The sequence below is a fragment of the Mchenga conophoros genome, linkage group LG13, assembly GCF_057382185.1.
Source record: "Mchenga conophoros isolate Kocher_MC1m ecotype Shallow Benthic linkage group LG13, M_conophoros_male_GT1.1, whole genome shotgun sequence".
NCBI lineage: Eukaryota > Metazoa > Chordata > Actinopteri > Cichliformes > Cichlidae > Mchenga > Mchenga conophoros.
This window is the reverse complement of record NC_140538.1, coordinates 33,045,672-33,068,971: the sequence shown is the minus strand read 5'-3', so window position 1 is coordinate 33,068,971 and position 23,300 is coordinate 33,045,672. Positions and strand designations below refer to the sequence as shown.

At 43.7% G+C, this 23,300-nt stretch overlaps 1 protein-coding gene across 3 annotated transcripts; it reads left to right on the top strand.

The window, feature by feature from the left end:
• The first annotated feature begins 1,168 nt into the window (after positions 1–1,168).
• On the top strand, positions 1,169–22,327 carry LOC146561765 (uncharacterized). 3 transcript variants are annotated; one of them, XM_085243056.1, is made up of 19 exons: positions 1,169–1,298; positions 1,466–1,568; positions 1,637–1,797; positions 1,882–1,968; positions 2,116–2,266; positions 2,349–2,510; positions 3,473–3,582; positions 3,660–3,771; positions 3,889–3,917; positions 7,582–7,667; positions 7,746–7,860; positions 7,959–8,129; positions 10,992–11,062; positions 18,538–18,705; positions 18,778–18,896; positions 18,972–19,176; positions 20,557–20,764; positions 20,838–20,896; positions 20,975–22,327. In XM_085243056.1, exons 1-19 carry the CDS (start codon positions 1,224–1,226, stop codon positions 21,207–21,209), a joined length of 2,427 nt encoding a protein of 808 aa, XP_085099182.1. In that variant the 5' UTR covers positions 1,169–1,223; the 3' UTR covers positions 21,210–22,327. The 3 variants fall into 3 exon arrangements, with proteins under 3 accessions (XP_085099182.1, XP_085099183.1, XP_085099180.1); XM_085243057.1 differs by having other exon boundaries at positions 7,576–7,667; positions 18,586–18,705; XM_085243054.1 differs by having other exon boundaries at positions 7,576–7,667; positions 20,975–22,326.
• The last annotated feature ends 973 nt before the right edge of the window (positions 22,328–23,300 follow it).

The following is a 23,300-nucleotide window of genomic DNA, read 5'->3' as shown; positions in this document are numbered from 1 at the left end:
TTCCAGTCACCTTTCTCGCTCACTATGTATTAATAGACCTCTCTGCATCAAATCATATCTGTTATTAATCTCTGTCTCTCTTCCACAGCATGTCTTTATCCTGTTTTCCTTCTCTCACCCCAACCAATCACAGCAGATGGCCCCGCCCCTCCCTGAGCCTGGTTCTGCCAGAGGTTTCTTCCTGTTAAAAGGGAGTTTTTCCTTCCCACTGTCGCCAAAGTGCTTGCTCATAGGGGGTCATATGATTGTTGGGTTTTTATCTGTATCTATTATTGTACGATCTACTCACAATATAAAGCGCCTTGAGGCGACTTTTGTTGTGATTTGGTGCTATATAAATAAAATTGAATTAAATTGAATTGAATTTTGTATTTTGTAAGTGTTTTGGATTTTGTAAGTGTTTTGGATTTTATACGTGTTTTGGAGTTTGTACATGTTTTGTCTCTAGGGGCCACCGTAAGGTGCCATCTTCAGTCTCAGCTGACTGCAGGTTTCCAACCTTAAACAGGACATTAACACAATGACTGAAACCAGCACCACTGAATGAACAGTGGTTTGCATATCAGTTTATGATATGCAAACTGTCATGACCATTGATCAACAACCACTGATCAAGAAGGTGACGTGATGACGAAACGTTTCTCACACTGAAAACGTCCAGATGAACAGAATAAACTTCTTGGGATTTCTGAGCAACTTTAGGCTCATGCAGAGGTCACATCAGTTGGCTTTGTTTGGTCCCTGCTGAAGTCTTGGTGGTTTGAAGTTGGCGTGTGTGTGTGTGTGAGAAAGAGTGAAAGAGAAAGAAAGCTCTAACTATATATGAAGCCCTTTATGAGTTTGCACAGATGCTTTTTGTATTAAAATGAGTTCATTCACGCTCTGAATCTGGTCCTCGTGTTGGGACCGATGGGGAGCACATCATTGATGTTTAGGAGACAGCTCAGATTCATTATGTGACTAAACAGGAAAACAAAGAATTTGTACAGCTTTTGTTTTTTTTCTACTAACAAAGAAGTAAAACTGAAGCATATCATATATCATACTCGTCTGCTTGAACCTTGGGTCAACACCTGAACGTGGACCGAGGTGGAACAATCTCCACCCACTGATAAGATAAACCATAAACCTTTGAGCTGCAACACGTCACCATCAGCTGACTTTAAAGGTTTGTTTTCGTCAACTGAAACCAGCAGAGAGCTCAGAGGTACATCAGAAGCAGGATGAAGAGAGGAGCCCAGGGGGGTCTATGTAATACTGGACTGGAGCTGGAGGACATGACAGGAAGAACCGTCCAGGTGAGTGGGATTTTCCTCATATGCAGCCAGCTGGAGCTTAACTCCTCAGTGCTTAAAAATATTTGTACTCATAAAAACTTTATTCGATTGCTTGGTGGGTGTCTTTAACAGACTTTAGCAGAAAAAACAGTGTATCCAGGTGTCCTCAGGTATTTACTTGTCCTCAGGAATCAGGGTGTCCACAGGGATCCAGGTCCTCTGTGTCAGCAGCAGCTTGGTGGGTGTCTTATTACAGAGGTCGCTGGAGGCAGAAAAGAAGAAAGCTTACAGGTAAGTCCAGCTGAGCTCAGTCGTTGCAACAAGTCTGAGTTTGGTCTTCATCAAAGCTTCTTTTTCAGGATTTCAGGTGGAGGTCAAATACTGTGGTCTGGCTGAGGATGATGAAGATGACAAAGAGCAGAGGGACAAAATAGACAACATCAACAAAAACCAACAACTCAACAAAAAACTGCTCGATCACTTCAGACATCTGGCTGCAACCAACCAGGACACTGACCAGGTAACAATCAGTGAGAAGTGTCCGTATAAAATCAAACCATTTTTCTTTTCCTCTGTTTGTATTCATGTTTGTGTGTTTGTTCAGGTGGACCTTCAGCTTCTGGACCGGGCGATCTCAGACGGAGCTGATCCGAACGCCTCAGACAGATATGGACAGACCGTCCTGCACGAGGTCACACGGGAAGTCACTTCTGCCCTGTTAGCCGTTTGTTCACACACCTGCAGGACGGTCACTGAGAGCTTCTGGAGAGCTTGTGCTGTGTCTGTGTGGTACAGGTGTGTGTCTGCAGAGAACTAATGCAGGTACGTGTGTGTTCAGATCTCCAGAGCGTGGAGCGTGGATGTGATGCGGTTCTTCCTAGACCGGGGCTCAGACCTCCTGCGGCCAGATCAGTTTGGAGTCACTGCGCTGCATGTGGCCTCGGCGCTGGACTATCAGGACATGGTGCAGTTCCTGCTGGACCGAAAAGGTCTGTGGACACTAAAGCATGAACAGTGTGTGATGGGAAGTCATGTGATAGAGTCACATGACTGCATGTGTGTTATGATCAGCTGATCCGGAGGCTCGCACCTTTCTGGACAAGCAGACCCCGCTTCACTACGCTGCGAAGAATGATGCCGTCGGTTCGATCAGGCTTCTGCTGCAGGCCGGAGCCTCCATCAGCTGCACCGACTACAAACGCAGGACACCACTGCAGCTCGCCGCTAACGCAGGTACCACTGACACACACTGCAAAAATTGCCTGTTTAGAAATAAGGAAAAATAATAATTGACTTTAAAGAAGATCCTGACTATAATAAGTGAAATAAGATAATTACACTCGATAAGATTTCTTGAAATAAGAAAAATTATGTAGACAAGTATGTTTGAAGTCAGATCAACTGAAAACAAACCCGTCAGTAATGCTTTCAGTGTTGTTTCTTTTTCACTTTGAGAGGAAGGATCTTCTGGTCACCCGTCTGTCACAGGGCTAACAGTCTTGCCTGTGGACGATTTGGAATAAGCGATTAACTTCAATCTTTGGACTGTGGGAGAGAACCCAGAGGGGAGGCACAAGGCAGATGCTGGAGTTGAACTCAGAACCTTCTTGATGGAGGGAGTGGTGCTAGCTACTGGACCAGTTTCCTGTCCATGTTTTTAAAAGTCTGTACAAGAAAAAACTGCACTGCAAAAATCGATTTTCAAGAAAGTAAAAAAAAAAACTTTGTTTCTGAACATTTTTTCGTATTTTTTGTCTAAAAAGAAACCATATTCTTACCAAGCAAAATTAAGCACATGCTAGGAAAATATGTCTAACTTTTCTATAATAAGATATTTCAGAGACAGACACTATCTCTACTTTTAAGATTAGGCTTAAAACTTTCCTTTTTGTTAAAGCATATAGTTAGGGCTGGACTGCGGACCCACAACAGGTGTAGGCTGCCGGGGGATTCCCATGATGCACTGGGTGTTTCTTCTTCAGTCAGCTTTTCACTTATTTACTTCGTTGCATTTGATTATTCGTTATTATTAACCCTTGGCTCTCTTCCACAGTACTTCTTTGTTGCATCTTCCTCTGCTAACCTCCAGATGGCCCCGCCCCTTCCTGAGCCTGGTTCTGCCAGAGGTGTCTTCCTGTCAAGAGGAAATTTTTCCTTCCCACTGTCTGATTGTAATCATCTCTTTGTGTCTTCAGAGCGTAGTGATGCAGCTCGTGTGCTGTTGGAGCTCGGGGCGGAGGCGGGGCTGAAGGACTCTGATGGACAGTTCTGTATAACAGCTCTGATTGGCCGGATGAGCCCAGTGGTATAACGTCCCACATAAAAACAACACAGCTGTGATTCGTTCACAGACATTGTTATGTAACATGTGGTTGTGTTTAGGCTCAGCTGGCTCTCAGTCAGTTCCATGTTTTCGACCGAATGACCAGGCAGCACTACTACTACCTGAACCTGCTGGAACCAGAACTACACTCACCTGAGGACCAGCTGTCAGGTGATACTACAGTGTGCAGTCTGGCGTACAGCAGCCTCACAGCTGCAGTAGTACTTCTGCAGTAGTGTTGATATTACAGCTGCTGGTCTTGCCTAACACCCCTCTGTCTGTCTGTAGGTGTGTGGGTCGGTGAGCCAATGTCTCCGGTAAGTTTCAACAGTAAGTGAAGGGATTCAAACCTCGGCATCCCCATTAGCACCACCTGAGCTACATTTAAAGAAAAAAAATCATCTTGTCCGGAGGGATCCCCATGATTTAATAAGGCATCCTATAATATTACTCATGGATTAGTGTCCTCTTAAACTAAAATTAGGATCAAACTGTAGAAAAAAAAATGATGATGATGCAGATGTTTACTGGGAGTTGGGGCGTCTACATGACTGAGTCAGGTTCCTTCACTAAGTGCCTGTCTGAAGTTCTAAACAGCTCTTTGGATCAACTCCTCGTCCTCTGAAGGATGTATGATGGTGTGGGTACACATCTACTCTGTGGCCTTGGGATCACCGCTCTGCTTTTTGTGTTGATGCGGTTATTTTAGCCTCATTGAGCTATCCTGATGGTTCACTGCCGAGCGTGAAGGGCAGAAAAGAGAACGCCTCAGGTTTAAGGTCATAGTCCTCAATAGGAAAAGGGTGGAGGCCGTACTCCAGAACAGGGACAAAGTGGAGGAGTTTAAGTATGTTGGGTTCTTGTTTAAGTGAGGGCAGACACATGTCAACACATAGTTTAGCACCATGACTGCAGTGACACTGTAGCTTTGGTGAAACCAAAGGTGTCCATTTACCAGCTGATCTACTCCCACCCTCATCTACACTCACAATAGTGATGGGATTTCCGGCTCTTTTTGGAGAACCGGCTCTTTTGGCTCGGCTCACTAAAAAGAGCCGGCTCTTCAGGTTGTTTTGTTGCTTTAATTAATTTATTATTAACAATAATATAAAATTATGCACAAAAGGAATTACTAATGTAAAAAAAAGTGGTTTTATTTATATATGTTTATATATAAATATATACGGTAGCCCCTAGAGACAAAGCACATACGAACGGCAAAACACATTTCTAGCGTTAACTGAAATTCCAAAACAGAGCTAACTACATCACTTAAATTACACAATTGAAAGCATATGTGTATTGTTTGTGTATTTATACTAGAGATGGACCGATCCGATATTACGTATCGGTATCGGTCCGATACTGACGTAAATTACTGGATCGGATATCGGAGAGAAATAAAAAATGTAATCCAATCCATTAAATATCAAAAAAAGCACCTCACAAAACTTGCGACACGGCGTAACTCGCCTCATAACCGTAGCACGTTGCAGCAGTATGTGTCACGTGATAGAACGGCTGTGTGTATTTGTAGCCTCGCTACCAAACCGGCATTTCATCTCCGAGGAAGTTATCCCAGAGAGAAGTAAAGCAAGTGTGTAAGTTCATCTCTGAATGTTTGTAAAGCATTCCCACGTTAAGCTTAACAACCGATATATGGAGCGACTGCCTCTTCTTGCTGCTACTTCAATCATGAAACTGAACAATGATCAGCTGATCGGCTTTTCTGTCGCGAGTCCGTCTCTCTTGTTTGTTTTTGCACCAGAAAGAGGAAACCAGCGGCTGAACAACAGCAGCACGTTTAACCTTGATAAGCTGTTGTTAGAATTTATTTAATATTACTTTCTACACCAGGTTCTTTTTCTACGCAGCTGACGGCTGGTAACTGTGCAGGGTCGGATCTAGCAAAGGGGGGCCGATAGGGCATTAACAGGGAAAAGGGGGCACAAAGACATACTTTTCTGTCTTATTCTCATTTAAAATGTCTAGCTTTTAATAAATATTTATCTGAATCTTACACCCAAGTTTTAATCTGATCTAAAATGTATAGAAGTCCATTACTGTATATAGTAACTGTTAAGTCTAATATATCCTAGTAAGCTATAGTATTTTTTCCTTTGGGAAGATACCATCTGTGCAGTCTGCAGTTCTGTTGAAGAAAGATGTTGAATCTATTTAATTATTCTTGAAAAATAATTTATTTCTGTGCATTTTTTTTTCACACTGCATCAAATTAACGTTGATTACGTCGATTAAGCATCATGAGGCGGAGGGTGGGGGGTGGTTCCCTATTTTTTTTTGCTGGGAGTTGGAACCCTATTATTTAGGTTGCTTAATATTTCTGCTAAGTACTCTTTAAAATACCAGAATAGGAAGGATGGAGCAGGTTTAAGTTTATTAGATTGATCAGTTTTGCTAAACTATGAAATATTTTGGGTGCAGTGTATTTTTTACATACAGGTATAACAGAATAGTATTATTGTTGTTTTTTATTTAAACTTGAGTATGAACTTATACAAAATGCAGCAAGATATTTAAAAAAGTTTTATTGATTAAAAAACACACTATATCGGCTTCATATCGGTATCGGCAGATATCCAAATTTATGATATCGGTATCGTATCGGACATAAAAAAGTGGTATCGTGCCATCTGTAATTTATACACAAGCACTCATATATATTCAAATAATTTTTAAAAAAATGTTTATTTACCTGTTACTACCACACACCAAATCCGGTCATTGGTAATTCTTGGCTTATGTAGCCACTAGGTAACAAGCTCAACACTGCGCCCTAGCATACTGGAGCACTTCTGTTGTGTTTTGTTTGTGCTTTGGAGTTTTTACGTGTTTTGGAGTTCGTACGTGTTTTGGAGTTTTTACGTGTTTTGGAGTTCGTACGTGCTTCGGAGTTTTTACGTGTTTTGGAGTTTTTACGTGTTTTGGAGTTCGTACGTGTTTTGGAGTTCGTAGGTGCTTTGGAGATTGTACGTGCTTCGGAGTTTGTACGTGTTTTGGAGTTTGTACGTGCTTCGGAGTTTGTATATGTTTTGGAGTTTGTACGTGTTTTGGAGTTCGTAAGTTTTTTCGAGTTTTTACGTGTTTTGGAGTATTTACCTGCTTCGGAGTTTGTATGTCCTTCGGAGTTTGTACGTGTTTTGGAGTTCGTACGTGTTTTGGAGTTCGTACGTGTTTTGGAGTTTGTACGTGCTTTTTCTCTAGGGGCCACCATAAATATACTTTTATTTATTCACTCCGCATAAAATGTAATAAATAAATCATATATCCTGTGCTACTGCGAGTGTAACTACCGCCCCTCCCCCCTCTTCCCAGCGCAAAGCACAAGGCTTGCATGCGGAGTGAAGCGGAAAAAAGTGAGAGAGAAAGAAAAAAAAACCCCACAGCTCCCAATAAGGAGCCGACTCGCGTTGTTCACTTCAAAGATCCAGCTCTAAGAGCCGTTTCTCTCGTGACCGACACATCACTAGCTCACAAGCTGTGCTTAGTGACCAAAAGTATAAGACTGAAGATAAATGAAGCAGAAACAAGCTTCCTCTGCAGAGGATCTGGGCTCAGCCTTACAACAGGGCAGGAGCCTGGAGTAGAGCCACTACCACTACACTACTTAAAACGGCTTCTAGTATGTGTCAACACAATTCTCATCATCCTTGGGCTAGGAGTCATTGCTTGAATAATTCATGGGTCAGAGTTCAGAGGGTCAATAACCAAAACCATCCAGTGAAAATGGTCAGGTACAAGGACTGTACTGAACATGAGTGAAAAGCAGCCAATGTCCAAAGAGGAACAAAATAAAATACATAAGCAATGGCTCAAGACTTTTGCACAGCACTGCTTGACGGAGCTTAAGAACCAGTGCAGGTTATTTTTGTTTGATGGCATCAGTGCACAGAGGATTTTATTTTACGTGCTATAAATGCAGTCGGACATCAGCTGTACCTGTATCTGTTCAAGCTGCAGATGGTGATTCAGGAGGAGAAACTTGATCTCATCATGAATCCCGTCTTCCTCAAACTGATCCACGTCAAATGGAATCTCTACGGCAGGTAAAGTCTCTCTGACTGACGGTTATGTCAGGTGATAGGACACTTTTCTACCTGCATGTCTGTCTGTCCTGCTGACAGGTTTGGGGCATGGCTTCTCCTTATCCTTAACTTCCTGTTTAATGTTTCCTGGACGACTGTCGCTATCTCAGTGTCTGTCCACCGAGACTCACCTGATCGTTATGTCCTCCCCGAGGTAACCTGTCTGTCACACCTAACCTATCTATCTATGTGTCACCTGTGTATCTCTCACATGCGTTACTCTAACATTTATGTTACACCTGTCTGTCTCAGGACTGGTGGTGTGTCCTCTTTGTGGTCTTGGCGCTCCTGTTGACCCTAGAGGAAGTGCTAAGGGATGTGCGGGACATCCTGCGCTCAAGGAAAAAGCTCCACCTCTGGCAGCAGTTGGTGAAGCATCGTCTCCAGAGTGACCTGAGCTGCTCACATCCCATGTGGCCACAGGTAGGAATCAGGATGATGTGGTGGACAGGAACAGGAAGTATCAGATATTTCAGGTGTATGTCTGTGAAGGTTCTCAGTCATCCAGGTCATCGTAGTCAAAGGAGCTTGCAAAGAAAAGTGTCTGGACTTCTTTAAGTTGCTTGAAGACGTTTCACCTCTCATCCGAGAAGCTTCTTCAGTTCTAAGGTCAAATGGTGGAGAGTCCCAGATGTAGACAAAGCAGAGTTGTTCCTAAGAGCCTGCGCCTTGGATCCACTGTCAGGGGATACAGAGCAGACTTGATTCTACAGAGAGCACAAAATCACCTTTTAAGTGAAAGGATAAGACAGGTCCATTTCACTATAGATGCCCTCCAGATCAAGATCAGCCAGACCCTGCAGGAACTGGAAACCCTTCTACCCTCTCCAATCTTAGAAGAGGTTTACAAGTTTGTGGACAAGGCTCAGCGGGCCCAACACTCTAAAGGAAAAGAAAGACAACGCAGGAAATTTCACACCTTGCTTTCAAAAACACACACTCCTCATTCTGAACCTACACAACCCAGAGAAGAAAACACACCTGAAGACAGTCAGGAGAAATGGGTTAAGAACTTTTCAGACAGGATTCTCACTGAACCTGAAAAGAGAGTATTAGCCAAAGGACTACATTTTTCCATTTCTCCACAACAGTTGCCCATAGTGGACCTCATCACAGCCACAGAATCTGCCATACGGATTAATAAATTATCACAGACAGAAGCAGAGCAAATCAGGATGAAAGTCTCAGCCACGCTCTCCAGTGCCAAAGTCCCTCCATCCAACCTCACAATACAAGAAAAGAAGGCCGTTGCTTCCCTGAGCAAAGACCACAACATCACTGTTTTACCAGCTGATAAGGGAAGATGTACCGTGGTCCTAAACACTACAGATTACCATACAAAGATCACTACTCTCCTCAGTGACAACAATACCTACGAAGCCTTAAAGCGAGACCCCACAAGCAGCTACAAAAAGAAAGTTATAGTTTGCCTTCAAGACTTTGAAAAGGACAAAATTATTGACCACCTTACATATCACCGCCTTTACCCAGGGGATGCCATACCCTGCATTTACGGACTTCCTAAAATCCACAAGGAAGCTGTCCCACTCAGACCCATAGTCAGTAGCATAAACTCAGCCACTTATAACATTGCTAAACACCTTGCTACCATCCTTGCTCCTCTCGTGGGGAACACCCCACACCACATCAAGAACTCCACCGACTTCACCGACAAGGTCCAGAAACTTCCCCTGGATCCAGATGAAACCATGGTGTCCTTTGATGTAGTCTCTCTCTTCACTTGCATACCCACCACGGAGGCCGTGGAGACTGTCAGAAAACGACTACAAGAAGAAAGCTCCTTGGAAGACAGGACCAACTTCACACCCGATCAGATCTGCACACTGTTAGACCTCTGCCTCACCACTACATATTTCAAATACAACGAAGGCTTCTACAGACAAAAACATGGCTGTGCCATGGGCTCCTTCGTGTCACCTATTATAGCCAACCTTTACATGGAGGAAGTGGAAAGGAAGGCTCTTGGCTCTTTCAAAGGAAGAGTACCCAGCCACTGGTACAGATATGTGGACGACACCTGGGTCAAAATCAAGACACAAGAAGTGGAATCCTTCACTGCGCACATTAACGCTGTGGATAAAAACATCAAGTTCACCAGGGAAGACACAAAGGACGACTGTTTGCGTTTCCTGGACTGCGCTGTGCACATTGAAGAGAACGGCAACCTCAACATCGAAGTTTACCGGAAGCCCACACACACGGACCAGTACCTCCTCTTTGATTCCCATCACCCTTTGGAACACAAACTTGGAGTAATTAGGACCCTACACCACCGGGCAGAACATGTTCCCTCTAAGCCTGAAGGAAAAAAGAAGGAACACACACATGTAAAGGAAGCACTCAAAACGTGCGGATATCCTAAATGGGCGTTCTTAAAGTCAGCAAAGAGGCACAGAAAAGAAGATCAGACACCAGCAAGGGAGGATAAGAAAGACAGACGCAACAACATTGTCATCCCCTATGTATCAGGTGTATCAGAGAAACTCAGGAGTTTTCTCCAAGCATGACATCCCAGTGTATTTCAGACCCAGCAACACGCTCAGACAAAAACTGGTTCACCCGAAAGACAAAACTCCAAAACACAAACTTAACAATGTGGTGTATGCTGTACAGTGCAGCGAGGAATGCCCAGACCTCTACATTGGAGAGACCAAACAGCCACTTCACAAGCGCATGGCACAACACAGAAGAGCCACCTCCACAGGACAAGACTCAGCAGTCCATCTGCATTTAAAAAAGGTCAAAGGTCACTCTTTTGAAGATGCCAATGTTCACATTTTGGACAGAGAGGACAGATGGTTTGAAAGAGGAGTGAAAGAAGCCATCTATGTCCACTGTGAGCGACCATCTTTGAACAGAGGCGGGGTTTACGACACCAACTGTCTGCCATCTATAATCCAGTTTTGAGATCCCTTCCCAGACGCTTTAACGCCCACTCACATCCTGGGCCAGCTGACCTCAGGAATTCGCATGATAAGGTGGGGCCAGGTTTCACAATGAACACACCCGAAACTCTGGCTGATTGGGACCCACACCCAGTTTCACACCTTGGCTCAGGCGATTAGAGGATCATCAGGGGGTCCTTTTGTCCCTTTGTGGAGGGAAACTCCCACTAGGTTTATATCTGGGACTCTCCACCATCTGACCTTAGAACTGAAGAAGCTTCTCGGATGGGAGGTGAAACGTCTTCAAGCAACTTAAAGAAGTCCAGACGCTTTTCTTTGCAAGCTCCTTTGACGTTTCAGGTGTATGTTGTGTTTACAGGAGAGAGAGTTTCTACTAAACCAGTTCAAACTGGTTGACAGGAAGAGAGGAAGCTACTGCCGGGACCTGTGGTACTGACACACACACACACACACAGAACAAAAACCAAATGTAATCATGTGTGAAACAATCACTTTATTACATTTTAGCTTCACTATGTCCCAGTGTGAATGCATGGTCAGAGCAATCAGAAAGAGTATCTGCATCACGATGGACATCAGGTGTGCAGATCAATATCACAGCAAGAAATCAGGACATTGAAACCCCCACCATCAAAAGTATAACGCAGAGAAATCAGGTTCAGCTCTAGTATCTACTATCTAGTATCTAGTATCAGTCCACATTAATCCACTGAAGGAGGCGGAGAAAAAGCTCAGAAAAGGTTAAAATATGGTTGGTGTGATCTTTAAATGATCATTTGCATGGATCAATGAAAAAGGAAGAAATTCATCATCAGCTGAGCAGGGGGTAGATAAGAGAAAAGAGTGAAAATGTCAAAAGAGCATCTGGCTGTACTTTTGTGATTGTTGAGAATGAGAAGCTAAGTGCATCATTTTTTAAAAATAGCAGCTGGATAAAGAGAAAATTGCTTCCTTGAAAGAGAATAAATGTGCAGTTCAGTATTGAATATTAAATGGTAAATGGCCTGTATTTATATAGCGCTTTACTAGTCCCTAAGGACCCCAAAGTGCTTTACATATCCAGTCATCCACCCACACACATTCACACACTGGTGATGGCAAGCTACATTGTAGCCACAGCCACCCTGGGGCGCACTGACAGAGGCGCGGCTGCCTCGCCTCTGTCAAAAATTTACTATTACAAAAAAATAAACTATACATAAAGTGTGTTTGAATGGCAGCGTTGCAGAAATGTGTGCATGTAGCACAGAGCCATGGCTTGGAGTCTGAATGAGTCTCACAGGCCTGATAGTGCGCTTCTAGCCATTCATAATTATAATTACAATTTATAATTCTTAATTTGTTTAATCTGCTGCTCTCCGTAAATAAGCACAAGCAGGAATGTTGAACTTTTAACTGTGTTTCAATAACTTTTACAGCTTTTCCTTCTGATAAAAACCTCCCTTATGGCCATTCATACAACACAAAGTCATGAAGCCATAAACCATTAAATGACAGAATAGTTTCTGTTTTTCACTTTCTGCAATAATCATAAAGAGCACAAGTCTGTATAGTTAGAAAAAAAAATCTGAACAGTGTGCGCAATGAGCTAGCAGACCTTTTTCTGTAATTTCACTCATTTATTTCTTATAGTTTAAAGAGTTGTGCTGACAGATTTCCTTCTTTATCACAGCAATTTTTCTTCATCCATCCACTTCTTCTTCATTCACTTATTCGGGGCATGGGTAGCGGGGGCAGCCTAAGCAGAGAAGCCCAGATTCAAGATTCAATTCAAGATTCAAGAGCTTTATTGTCAATACAACAGTATACACAGTATACTGTTTCACCCCAAGCCTTCCATGGTGCATTTATAAGTATATTAAAGATATATCTCCAAGAGATATAAAACTGGGATTTACAAATAAATAACGTGCTAAATTTAGGTAAAATTAAGGTAAGGCAATTAAGGTACTAATCACTAACTACACAATACTAGCTGTATGATAAAGAAAGACAGGACAGAGACAATACAAAGTGGATTGTGCAGCGGTATTGAATACCAGGTTCAAGTTATTGTCAGGATTTTACAGACGAGACATGACAAAGACACGTGCAAAATGTGCAAATGTAGTATAATTTAGATGTGTGCAAACAGGCATATTAAGCAGGTGGATTGTGTAAGTTTAAGTCTTTTGATGAGTATTGTAAGGTATTTATAAGGGTGTTTGTGTTTATCAGTCCTTTTGTGGTAGTGAGATGAGAGCTTTCCCTGCTTGGGGGAAGAAGCTCTTGCAGTGTCTGGTCGTTAAGTTTTGATACTGCGAAACCGTCTGCCAGATGGAAGGAGGGAGAACAGTGCATGTGAGGGTTGGAAAGTGTCCTTCACTATGCTGTTCACACATCGGATAATGTGTTTGTGGTTGAGTTGGGAGATGGGTGGGAGAGGGCCTCCAATGATCCTCTCTGCTGTCCTCACTATCCACTGCAGAGACTTCTTTTCAGCGAGGGTGCAGATCCCGTACCAGATAGTGATGTAGCAGCAGAGGACGCTCTCAATGGTTCCCTGGTAAAATGCTGTGAGAATGCGAGGAGGGTAGGGATGGGCATGGATAAGATTTTTACAATTCCAATTCCATTTTCGATTCTGTTTAACGATTTGATTCTTTATCGATTCTCTTATTGATTCTTATTTTTAAAAAAGGAGAACACTAAGGTCGATTAGCTTAGAACTTTGTTTTATATCTTCTCTTTGAACAAGATAGAAAATTAGGAGTAACGTGGCCTTACAAACCCAACAGTGAGATCTTAAGAGATCCGCAGTGATAGGTTTGTAGCTTGAACCTATTCGCTGGAACGTTGAAGACAATATAATTACACAGCAAGCAAGACACAAAGTAGGCAAAGTTCTTCTTGTTACTCATGCATGAGGGAGACCTGCCTGGAGCCAAGTGTTGTCCCACCACTTGACCTCCACAAAGAATACTGTGTGTGTGTGTGGGGGGGGGGGGGGGGGGGGGGATCAGAGTGTGACCCCATAAATGACTTCCCTAAACCTGCTGGTCTGGAAGTCCAACAGTTCATCTAAACAAAAGGCACTTAGCCTAAAACAGATACAGCCACGTTTATCCTGCCATAAAACAATAAAACAGGGTATGACCTCTTCTCATGCTCCCAGGATGTAGGTGTGCATTCCAGTGTGGAATACACACCAAGCCTTTGCAGCCTGCTAAAGATCACACATCCTATCACTACAAAATTGATTATACACCTCTAAGCATATATGGTTAAATATTTCTAAGCATAAATGACAATCAACAATACAAAACCTAACACACAGCCTCTTCAATGGGGTGTCACAGGGCCCCCCAGGAAAAAATTGTAAATGTAAAATAATAAAATAAATATTCTTCTGTAGCAATAACAAAGTATAACATAAATTATTCTGTAGCAATTACACAAGAATATCCAGTAATGTCCCTGCCTACAATTAAACACATTCACTTACTGAAAATCACCTGCTGTGGCAAACGGCTGCAAGCCTTTGACCACAAACTGAGTCTCTGCTCGGTGACGTTCGTCTATCCTGCCTGAAAGGAGACGCTACCGGTAGACTGCAGCGAGAACTGCCAGCATCTGAGCCAGACTCTGTCTCATCATGGTCACTAAATGCACAGTAATGGCAGGTTTGTAATAAGGCAGATCGCACTAACATAACATGCACTGTTAGTTGATTATTTACCTGCCGCATTAACGGGAGAGGACGTGCAAACGTTACCGCTGCTGCTGGGTTGAGATTCACGAGTCGAGCGGAATTAAAAACACGACATTCATTTAAGGTCATCGTGTGTTTTGTGAGCAAATGCTTTTGCATATTCGTAGTGTTTCCTACCTTAAATGAAATATCTACTTTGCAAGTATTGCAAGTTGCCCTGTTGTCATCTGTTCTCGTAAAGTATAACCAAATTTTTGAGCGTTTGAGCCACTGTGTTTCCTGCCAGGTAAATGACGCTCCGCAACGTGCTGACGTCATTCGGGGCGACTGGAATCGATAAGGGAATCGTTTGCAAAAATGACAAACAATCCCAAGGAATTGAAACAGTGGGAACCGGTTCTCAACAAGAACCGGGTTTCGATACCCATCCCTAGAGGAGGTAGACTGGCCTTCTTCAGTTTCCTAAGAAAGTGAAGACGTTGTTGGGCTTTCTTCATGATGGTGGTGGTGTTCAGGTTCCAGGAGAGGTCAGCTGATATGTGCACTCCCAGGAACTTCACACTGTTGACCATCTCAGCAGCAGACCCGTTGATGTGCAGTGGGGTGTGGATCATTGAGCTCTTCCTGAAGTTAGCAACCATCTCTTTAGTCTTCTGAGCATTTAGAGACAGGTTGTTATTCTGATACCAGTCCACCAGGTGTTGTACCTCCTCTCTGTATTCAGACTCATCGTTGTTGATGAGACCCACCACTGTTGTGTCATCTGCAAACTTGATAATGTGATTTGAGCTGTACTGTGCAGTACAGGCATGTGTTAGCAGGGTGAACAGCAGTGCACTAAGCACACAGCCCTGTGGCGATTCTCTTCTCAGTCTTCTGCACTAAGGGACACCCTTCGAACATGGTATTTGTTATGGACAAACTGTTTGCACAGAAATCCAACAACAAAACACTGCTCTGAAGTCTTCCAGTAGGACAATAGAGTCCCCAGGTGGAGCACTCAGGGACACCAATAAGGCTAAACCATCATTTGTCGCATAAGCACAGACAACAGTCAGGACCCGTTCCCCAACCCAAAGGCACAGGGAAGAAATCCTCTCATCCACTGGGAGAAACCCCAACATACATACCTGGTCCCTCACCAGGCAAAGAAGGACCAAGTGGGACAAATAAGTCCCACTCAATAAATTTATAATGATAATAAATTTTATTTATGAAGCACCTTTCAAATGGTAAATGGCCTGCATTTGTATAGCGCTTTTCTAGTCCCTAAGGACCCCAAAGCGCTTCACACTACATTCACCCATTCACACACACAGGTGATGGCAGCTACATTGTAGCCACAGCTGCCCTGGGGCGCACTGACAGAGGCGAGGCTGCCGGACACTGGCGCCACCGGGCCCTCTGACCACCACCAGTAGGCAAACACGGGGTTAGTATCTTGCCCAAGGATATTTGGCATGCAGCCAGGAGGCAGCCTGGGATCGAACCACCGACTTTCTGATTAGTGGCTGACCTGCTCTGCCACCTGAGCTACAGCCACCCGACAAGACACCCAAGGAAAATTAACAATAGAATAAAACACATAATAGAACAAAGACAAAATGAAGAACAATAGAACAAAAGCACAAGATAAAATTAACAAACATTGGGTTCACAGTGAACTTGCAGATTTGAACAGATGGGTTTTGAGTTGAGATTTAAACTGGAGGAGAGAAGCAATGTTTCTTATATGTGGGGTCAGAGAGTTCCACCGCCTGAGAGCAGAGCAGCTCTGGTGATGAGGCGGAAGGAAGGCACAGTAAGCTGGATAGAAGAAGAAGATCGAAGTGAGCGGGCAGAAAAGGTAGTGCATAACAGGTCAGAAAGGTAAGGAGGTGCGAGGTTATGAATGGCCTTGAAGGTGAGCAGAAGAAGTTTGTACATTATCCAGAATTTCACTGTGAGCCAGTGAAGTTCCTGAAGAACAGGTGATGTGCTGGTAGGAGGGGTTCTGGTGAGAATGCGAGCAGCAGAGTTCTGAACCAGTTGAAGCTGATGGAGGGATTTTTGGGGGAGACCATGAAAGAGAGAATTACAACAGTCAAGGCAGGAGGACAAGAATGGACATAGGCTGTCTCCCAATTCAGGGTCTGCAGCCTTAAAGGCCGCATTTCAAGGCCGATTACGTCACAGCGGCGCGCCGAAGGCTGTCCCAATTCAAAGGCTGCTCGAAATGCGGCCCTGAAATGCCTCCTTCATTTCCCTGAATTTTAAGGCTGTGGCAGAGTAGACTTCGTGGTCCCATATATCCCACAATTCATAGCGCGGCAGTCGGTGTGGAGAATTCTGCCGCAGACGGCAGAAGCGGAGCGGCCGAAGAGTAAACTGTGAAAAGTAAGTACTGAATATTATGTCACTTATTTATGTGCAAATGTTTAATACCATTAAACATTACTGTTGGCCACATGTCGGCAAAGTCATGTGACATTAGTGACGTTTGTACTAACTTGGTTTTAAAGTCTTTACTTTAAAATATACGCCGTTCAGTAGCTGAGCTTAATCCTACAGAGAATGATCAAAGCTCATGTAGAAAGAAACAAATGAACAAAAGATTTTCTCCTTCATTTCTGTCAAACAAAGCTGTACGACACATTTCCAGCTGTTAGTATCATGGTTGCTAGGAAACCTGGGCAGCGCAACGGAGGCTTTTTTTTTTTAACTTTATTGACAAACAACAGTATCAGCGCAACGGAGGCTAGACCGTCCCATTTCACAAGCCTCGCACTTCCGGCCTTAGCGGTCTTAGAGTACACGGCCCTTGAGGATTGTTGAGGCTGCGTACTTTAAGGCTGCAGACCCTGAATTGGGAGACAGCCATAGACTGGATGGAAAGAGAAGGACGTAACCTGTTAATGTTGTGTAGATGGAAACAGGCAGAACGGGTGAGATTACTGATGGGAGAGTTAAAGGATAGTGAACTGTCTAGGATGACACCAAGGCTCTTAACCTGAGGAGAAGGGAAAACTGTGGAGTTATCGATAGTGAGAGAGAAATGATTAGCCTTCACTAGGTTGGATTCAGTGCCAATAAGGAGGATTTCAGTTTTATCCTCATTGAGCTTAAGAAAATTAGAGCTGAACCAGGATTTTAGTTCAGATAGGCATTCTGTAGGGAAAGAAGGTGGGAGGGAGGAATCAGGCCTGATTCACCTCAGCAAAAAAGTGAAGATCAAATTTGTGGAAAATGGTACCTAGAGGGAGGATGTAAATTATGAAGAGAAGAGGGCCTAAGACTGAGGCTTGGGGTACACCAGAAGTGACCAGGAATAGATGAGAGCGGAATGATTTCAGCTGAATAAACTGGGACAAGAAGATATGATTGGAAACAGGCTAGGGGTGTGTCAGAAATGCCGAGAGAGAAAAGTCTGTTTAGAAGGATGGAGTGAGAGATGGTGTCGAAGGCTGAGCTCAGATCCAAAAGGACGAGAATGTTGAGAAGACCAGAGTCAGCTCCGAGAGGAAGATCATTAGTAACTTCACGTAAAGCAGTTTCTGTACTGTGACATGAACGAAAACCAGAAATCTCTTGTAAATGTTATTATTAAGCAGGTGTGAATGAAGTTGAGCTGCAACCGTTTTTTCAAGTGTTTTAGAAATGAAAGTTAGGTTAGAAATCAGACGGAGGTTGTTAAAGGGCTAATTTGGACTAATCAGGACTAATTTGTCATGGGAGACCATACCAGGGGCCAAAAGCCCCTTGACAACATAGCCCCTAGGATCCTTGGGACACACAAACCCCTCTGTGACTTCTTTACACCAACAGGAAGTTTCACTACACCCACGGCACCCCAGCTCCACTTGTGCCCATGTTGTTCTCTCCAGGTATCTGTCTGCTCGTCAGTGTTCTCACCCATTTGGCTGCTGTGTGCTTCATTTTACATTTTGAGTCCTTGTCTTTTCGTTTGTTTTTCTCTTCATTAGATTAACTAGATTTTCACAACTGACTTTTGTAAAGTTTCTTTATTCTTTCCCAAATTTTAAAGAAACCTCAACTCTCTGTTGTATTAATTCATTTTTTAATATCTGAAGATGTCGTCTTGTTGGATCATGCTGATGGGTTTGTGTGATTTTTCTGAAGTTTATACAGATGCATATTTGCTTTTTCAGAGGTTATATTCATGAAATCTTTATTTAAAACTTTTTTAAATCACAAAGCAACACTCTGACTTCAGGAATGTCTTTGATTGGCTGGTGTACTTTCTGCTGACTGCATCGTTCAGTGTCCATGTGGCCGATGTGATTGGACCGTCCACCATTCTTAACACCATGAGTTTGCGTATGTTCTCCATCACCATTGTCTTCCTGTGGTTGCGACTCATGAAACACGTCAGAGGCTTCAGGTACTGAAAAGCTACAGTCTACTGCAGAACCGTATGGCTATTGCACAGATAAAGTTTAGTGTGTACTTGCAGGCTGATGGGGCCGTTCATCGTCATGTTGGGGAAGATTGTTGGGGATGTGATGCGTTTCCTGTTCCTCTACGCGGAGATCTTCATCCCGTATGCCTGCAGCTTCTGGATCATGTTCGGAGGTCTGTGTGTGGGAGTAGGTTGGTGTGTTGGTAGTTGATGACATCATGATAACAGTAAGTTAACCCTGCCCCCAGGGATGGCTTCAGTTCCCAGCATGCAGTCTGTCCTGGGCCTGCTGTACAGTCTGTATCGGATCACTCTGGTGGACGAGTACGAGTACGCTGCCATGGTGGCTGTGGATGATGTCATGGCTCCTGTGCTGTGTGGGACGTTTCTGGCAACGTCTTCAATCCTGTGTGTTAACCTGCTGATTGCCCTGCTGACTGATACCTTCCAGAGGTCAGAGGTCACACCTGCATTTGATAAAACTTTATGTTGGGGGGCAGAAACTGGGACTGCTGCACCAACAAGCTGAAGTCAATAATCATTTCAGCTTGTTATAAACAGCCGCTGTGAGAGTAGCAGGGGCGGATCTACGGGGGTGGCATGATCCTAGAGCCACCCTAGTTTGCTTAGCAAAATGCTGTTTATTTAAAATAATAAGCTAGCATTTGGACTTTGAGCCTGGCTGCAATTAACACTCAATATAAATTCTAAAACTAAATATATTGCATAGTGTTACCTCCCCTCCTCCACACACACACACACACACACACACACACACACACACACACACACACACACACACACCACTAAAAAGTGGTTTAGCCCATAGCACGGACTGGCTTTATTTCTTGTTGTCAGTAGCAACCGATGCTGACAATTGTCCCACACAATCATTTTGAATCAATACGTGGACATTTTCAGATTTCAGCACAGGCGGTTGGTTGTTACACTCTGGAAATGGAATGAATATGAGTGTTATTAACCCGCTGGGGTCGACACGCGCCGCACCCCCGAATCATGTGACCGATTTAAGCGGACATAGCTACGAGCTGCAGACATGCTGAGTCTCCATTTCAGCTTGTGTTCAAGACTTCAAACTATATGCCAGTTTTCCATTTTATTTTATTTTATTTATTTATTTTTTTTTTTAACCTTTATTTAACCAGGAAGATCCCATTGAGAGTTAAAAAATCTTTTTCAAGGGAGACCTGGCCAAGATTGGCTGCAGCAAGTGTCTCACAGTTACAGAAATTACTAAATCAAACACATGCAGCAACAACACACATGCAATACAACTTTCTAAATACTATCTTACGTTTTGTGCGGGAAGAAATGGTGAAAACCACATTTTCTAAGGACAGTGCTTGGATAATCATGTGTGCACCACCAGCTGACAGCTGCTATGAGGTAAACATGCTGCTGTGCATTTTGGACACACATCTACACTTTGGTCTCATCTGTCTGAAGGACATTGTTCCAGAAGTCTTTGTGTTTCTTGATAATGTAACTGCTGATAGAAGCAGCAGGATGATCTGTGAGGTGTACACGTCAACACTCTCTGCTCACATTCAGACTAATGCAGCACTTCCAAGTGCAGAGGGATAATGAGCCAAAGCAACAACGCCACATTTTAGGAAGATACATTTGATTTCTCTGCTTTATGTCTCAGTAAAATCCACTAATTCCAAACATTCTGTCGCCTCATTTCATGTTAAAAATGTCACAATGCCCCAGTCATTCTTAAGAGGATTATGTACAAAAATATATTTTAAAAAATCACATCTTGACTTTATTTAAAATGAGAGAACAAGTGTGTGTGTCTATGTGTTTTAGGGTTCACGATAACTCACAGGCCAATGCTATGATGCAGCAGGCCGCTGTCATCCTGCAGGTGGAGGAATCCATGCCCCTCCTGCGTCATTTCTACGACAACCAGTACATCTCCAGCCACTGCTCGCCATTGGTCGAACCCTCTGATGATGGCATCACAACAAACTTGCATTACCATGATGAGATGGGACGAATTACAGTGCAGATCAAAGTGCGTTTCTGAAGAACAAATTCTGATCTAAAGTCATGTGCTTCAGGTTCTCATGGTATCTGTGTGTCTGCAGGAGGTTCTAGACCAGTTCTTGGTCCTGCAGCGGGAGGCGGAGACCACAGAAGGTCCACGGTGAGATTAGCAGAACTCCATCACTACTGACACACAATTCTTCTTCATTCAGCTTCTCTAATGTGGATTCTCATTCAGAGTCCAGATGGACCAGGACCAGCAGAACCAGCAGGAGACCCAGAGGAATAAGTGCCAGCAGAGCCAGGAGCTTCAAGAGAACCATGATAAACAGAATCAGAACCAGGACAACAAAGACAAATGTCGCCAAATCCTACAGAGGCAGACCCAGGAGCTTCAGGCCTTGCGAGCAGAGCTGAAGGAGCTCCAGACTCTGGTCTTGCAGCTGGTTAAAACCAAGACCAACTCTGTATAAGAGCTGTGGGTTAGACTGGGAGGAATGTCAGAACCATTGTTTCATGTTTCTGTTTCTCCAGAATCTCCTCTGGTCCAGGACTTCCTGTTTAATTGTTATTTACAAACTCTCATAAATGAAAATACCAGTAAGAAGTTTGCTAAAGGTTCAGTGTCATTCATCTTTAGCTGGTATTTTGGTAGCCATCTTGGAATGAATGTGGACTGTTATTTGAAAATAAAGTCCCCCCCGAAAAAATAACATCACAGCTTCATTAATGGTTCAGTCCAGAGACATTAGCTGTGTCCCAATTCAGAGGCCCCATCCTCCTCAGGACCCGGCCTTCACAGTCTACGTGGGCCGGGTTCTCCGAAGACTGAGAAGGCCGGAAGTGTGAGGCTGTGAAATGTGATGGTCTAGCCTTCAGATCTGCGTCACCGCTGGAATTTAATAAACTCAGCCGTCTGCTCCTTGCTATCTAAAATATAACAGGACACTGGCGTAAACTCTCGACCATCTCACACTTCTGTTTAATCAGTTTTCTGTTTGACGTTTATTCAGCTGTGTGAAAACTAGAACTTTAATTTCAGCCAAACTGATTTACTCAGAAACAAATAAAACACTGAAAGAAGCCAAACAATAACATTTTTAAGTTATCTAAGTGACTTATATATCATGTTTAACCTGAGTAGTGAAGACTGCAGGGGATTGAAACAGGGGCGGATCTAGAGAAATTTTCTTAGGGTGGCAAAATCAAAGCCTTTTTTTTTTCAAACACATATGCAGGTGGTTACATATGGTTAAAATTATTCAAATGCAGTAAGTATACACGTTTTTCATATAAACAAAATTACATAACTTAATTATTGTCTGTAACCCACATAATTAAACACTTTAGTTACATAAAACATGTGAGTTTTGATCTTATGTACTGTATAGCCTGTATGATAAATAAATATGTAGCCCAATAAGTATCCAGAAAAGCTACACAACATCGGGCGGTTCATTTACAAACACAGGTCTAACTCCAGTTAGAAAATAATCAAAGTGTTACATGCTTAAATTACACAAAATGTCAGAAATCTGCACTGTCAAGAACAAAAATGTAAACCTAATTCTTCATGATTTGTTGGAGTCACCCTCCGAGGTCGAAAATATAACTGGTCATTTTGGACATTTGTATTTCACCTTCAAATTCTTTCATTTTATTTTTTTCCTGCCTTGCTTGGTATTGTGGAGGTATGTAATAATGACAGGAGAGGTCTCAGTGTCTCACTCCAACTTTATTAACTGACTCTCAGAACTTCACATATAGTGAGCGCCAAAATCTCCACCCCAACACTTCCCTTCAACTTGGGTGTGAGTGGAGCCACCTGGTGGTCCGCCACACATACCCCCCCCCCTGAACACACAGTTAGGTCTCTATTCAGTCCAGGACCCTGGGTCTAAGCAAACGACCCGAACGACTGAACCTGGGAGGGAGAGAACAGGCAGAGGAAGGTCCATCCTGTGAACGAGGCTGGTGAAGGCAAGCAGGAAAGGCAGGAGGAGGCTCAAACGCCGGTGGTCCGGGGGTAGTCCTGGGGGGAAAACCAGAGTTTGTCAACCCCATCGAAGGAGGGCGGCCACGGCGAGGGGCCTGGGCCGGCACTACATTACCGTCCGGAAAAACGTGCAGGTTTAAGTCTGTCAACACACACAGTCTCCCTTCGACCCCCAAAATCCAAAACAAAATGTTTCTGGCCCGGTTCATTAACCCTGAATGGGCCGTCATACAGCGGCCGCAGCGGTGTCCTGTGGGCATCGTGCCTGACAAAAACAAACTTAGCAGTCTCTAAAGTCTTTGGAACAAAGGTGTCAGGCACGCAATGGTGCACCGGACCAGGAACCCGAAGCGAGTGCAAAAGCGGGTTGAGAGATAGCACCGATGGATCGAAGCAGGGAGGAGGATTTTTGGACAAGAATTCTCCAGGCACGCAGAGGGGCTGACCAAACACTAGCTCAGCTGGGGAAGCGCTGAGATCCTCCTTAACCGCAGAGCGCAGCCCAAGCAAAACCCACGGGAGGCGGTCAACCCAATTGCCATCCTTTAAGGAGGCGCGAAAAGCAGCC

What these genes read in the sequence shown, in the direction of transcription:
- LOC146561765 (XM_085243054.1), top strand. Translation starts at nt 1,224, where the DNA reads ATGAAGAGAGGAGCCCAGGGGGGTCTATGTAATACTGGACTGGAGCTG. An exon ending in TGACAGGAAGAACCGTCCAG is followed by an intron (nt 1,299 to 1,465) that starts GTGAGTGGGATT and finishes ACTTGTCCTCAG; the next exon opens with GAATCAGGGTGTCCACAGGG. An exon ending in CTTCTGGATCATGTTCGGAG is followed by an intron (nt 18,897 to 18,971) that starts GTCTGTGTGTGG and finishes CCCTGCCCCCAG; the next exon opens with GGATGGCTTCAGTTCCCAGC.